The sequence below is a fragment of the Eurytemora carolleeae genome, unplaced genomic scaffold (assembly GCF_000591075.1).
Source record: "Eurytemora carolleeae unplaced genomic scaffold, Eaff_2.0 scaffold728, whole genome shotgun sequence".
Classification (NCBI taxonomy): Eukaryota; Metazoa; Arthropoda; class Copepoda; order Calanoida; family Temoridae; genus Eurytemora; species Eurytemora carolleeae.
Window position 1 is genome coordinate 55,189 of NW_019396676.1, and position 2,086 is coordinate 57,274.

The 2,086-nt window shown below is 35.3% G+C and overlaps 1 protein-coding gene across 2 annotated transcripts in view; it reads right to left on the reverse strand.

Moving 5' to 3' along the window:
• LOC111707245 (probable dolichyl pyrophosphate Man9GlcNAc2 alpha-1,3-glucosyltransferase) overlaps positions 1-2,086 on the reverse strand; it is a 12,838-nt gene that overhangs the window by 7,511 nt on the left and 3,241 nt on the right. For both annotated transcript variants that reach the window (XM_023480310.1, XM_023480311.1), the window contains exons 4-5: positions 1,109-1,292; positions 55-117 (exon numbers count right to left, since the gene is read on the reverse strand). In XM_023480310.1, the coding sequence (XP_023336078.1) occupies positions 55-117; positions 1,109-1,292 (247 nt within the window). The remainder of the gene's footprint in view (positions 1-54; positions 118-1,108; positions 1,293-2,086) is intronic.

Sequence of the window (2,086 nt, forward strand, 5' to 3'; positions counted from 1 at the left end):
CCTCCTTTGACCCCCCCCCTGTGTACGCCTCTGACCCTTAATGATATAATTTACCTAACAATATTCCTGTCCCGGACACTAGAGAACCAGACAAAAGAAAAATACCAGGAAACAAAACTAAAAAACATATTTATTTACTACACGCTTTTTTTTGTTCGTACTTAAAACAAATACAAAAAGTTCACGTATTTTCCTTTTTACAGTTATTGTGATTTTTCTAAAATCAAAAAATCAAAAATCTTTTAGGACGTGCGAGGACCCTGAAAACTTTGGACCGGATCGGTTTAGTTTCGTTTTGACGTTTATTGGTTCGTTAGTAGTGATTTTCTTTGATAACCAAGAACATAAAATTAAGATTAATTTAACTGATTTTCTATCTCTTAAATAACATTTTGGGCTTGATTTTTCCAGAAGTGTATTCTCCAATCTATGATTTTTATAAAAGAAAGATTCCCCATGATGAAAATAATTTCATTCTTGTATTCAATTCAATTCTGCTTAAATATTAATAATCTGCATGACCTGCTAATTGAATCTATCCTACCAGATCTGCTAATAAACACTCCACTAGAGACCTGCAAATTAAATCTGACCTGCCAGATCTGCTAATAAACACTCCACTAGACCAGCAAATTAAATCTGACCTGCCATATCTGCTAATATACAATCTCCTAGACCTGCTAATTAATTCTGACCTGCCTGATCTGCTGATACACAATCCGCTAGACATGCTAAATAAATCTGACCTGCCATATCTGCTAATAAACAATCTGCTAGACTTGCTTATTAAATCTGACCTGCAAGATCTGCTAATAAACAATCTGCTAGACCTGCTTATTATATCTGACCTGCCAGATCTGCTAATAAAAAACTCCTCTAGACCTGCTAATTAAATCTGACAAACCAGATTTGCTAATATAACACTCCGCTCGACCTGCTAATTAAATCTGACCTGCCAGATCTGCTAATATAACACTCGGCTAGACCTGCTTATTATATCTGTCCTGCCAGATCTGCTAATATAACACTCGGCTAGACCTGCTAATTAATTCTGACCTGCCAGATCTGCTAATATAACACTTGGGTAGACCCGTTAATTATACCTGACCTGCCAGATCTGCTAATATAACACTAGTTCTCATGAATAGTTTGTGTTGAATAGACTCTATCCCCCGGCTAGTCTGAAGTTCTGTGAAGGAGGAGTTGACCCACTGCCCCGCCCTACCAACCAGGTAGCTGTGGTAGGCGGTGAGCGGAGGGTAGTCCAGGCCCCAGTACATCAGATCATTATCCTAAAAAAAATGTTCTTAAATCGAGCACAGAAAGCTATGTGTTAAAATCTCTTGAATACAAACTGAAATGCTTAAAAACCCGTTGGCCAAAGCGTCCATCTGGTTTTACAGTGTAAACACAGCTGATTACTCCAAAAAATATAACATTTTACGTTGAAAGCGCTTTTTAAAAATTCCAAATAAATTTTTGAAATATACTAACACTTTATGGAAAGTAACTATTAATATCTCTTAAATATAAAACAGCTTGCAAATCAAATCAAATCAAATCAAATCAAATCATGAATGTTGGGGAAGCTTTAGGCTCCATTTCCCAGCCGGCCGAATAGTTCAACACTGAAAATCGTTTCAGTGGATAAGCGAAGATTCAGGGTGGCCAAAACTTTTTTGAACAAATCCGTACAAAAATCCGTACATTTTCAGAAGAAATCCGTACAATCCGTACAATTTTTTTTTTTTTAAATCCGTACAATCCGTACATTTTATAAAACCAATCCGTACTTTTTTTTAAAAATCCGTACATTTTTTTAAAAAATCTGTACAATCAATACAATTTTCGAAAAAAATCCCAGTTTTGAAAAAAAACATTAAAATTTAATTTTTCATTCATTGTCCTTTGTGTTCAGTTCATGTAAGAGGGTTTAAACTTCTTCAGCAAGAATCAATCTGTAAAAAATTGGCTTCATACATATATACAAACTAAATACTGGGTACATGATACTAGGTGCATGATACTGGATACTGGATACATGATACAGGGTACATGATACAGGATACAGGATACTGGATACAGG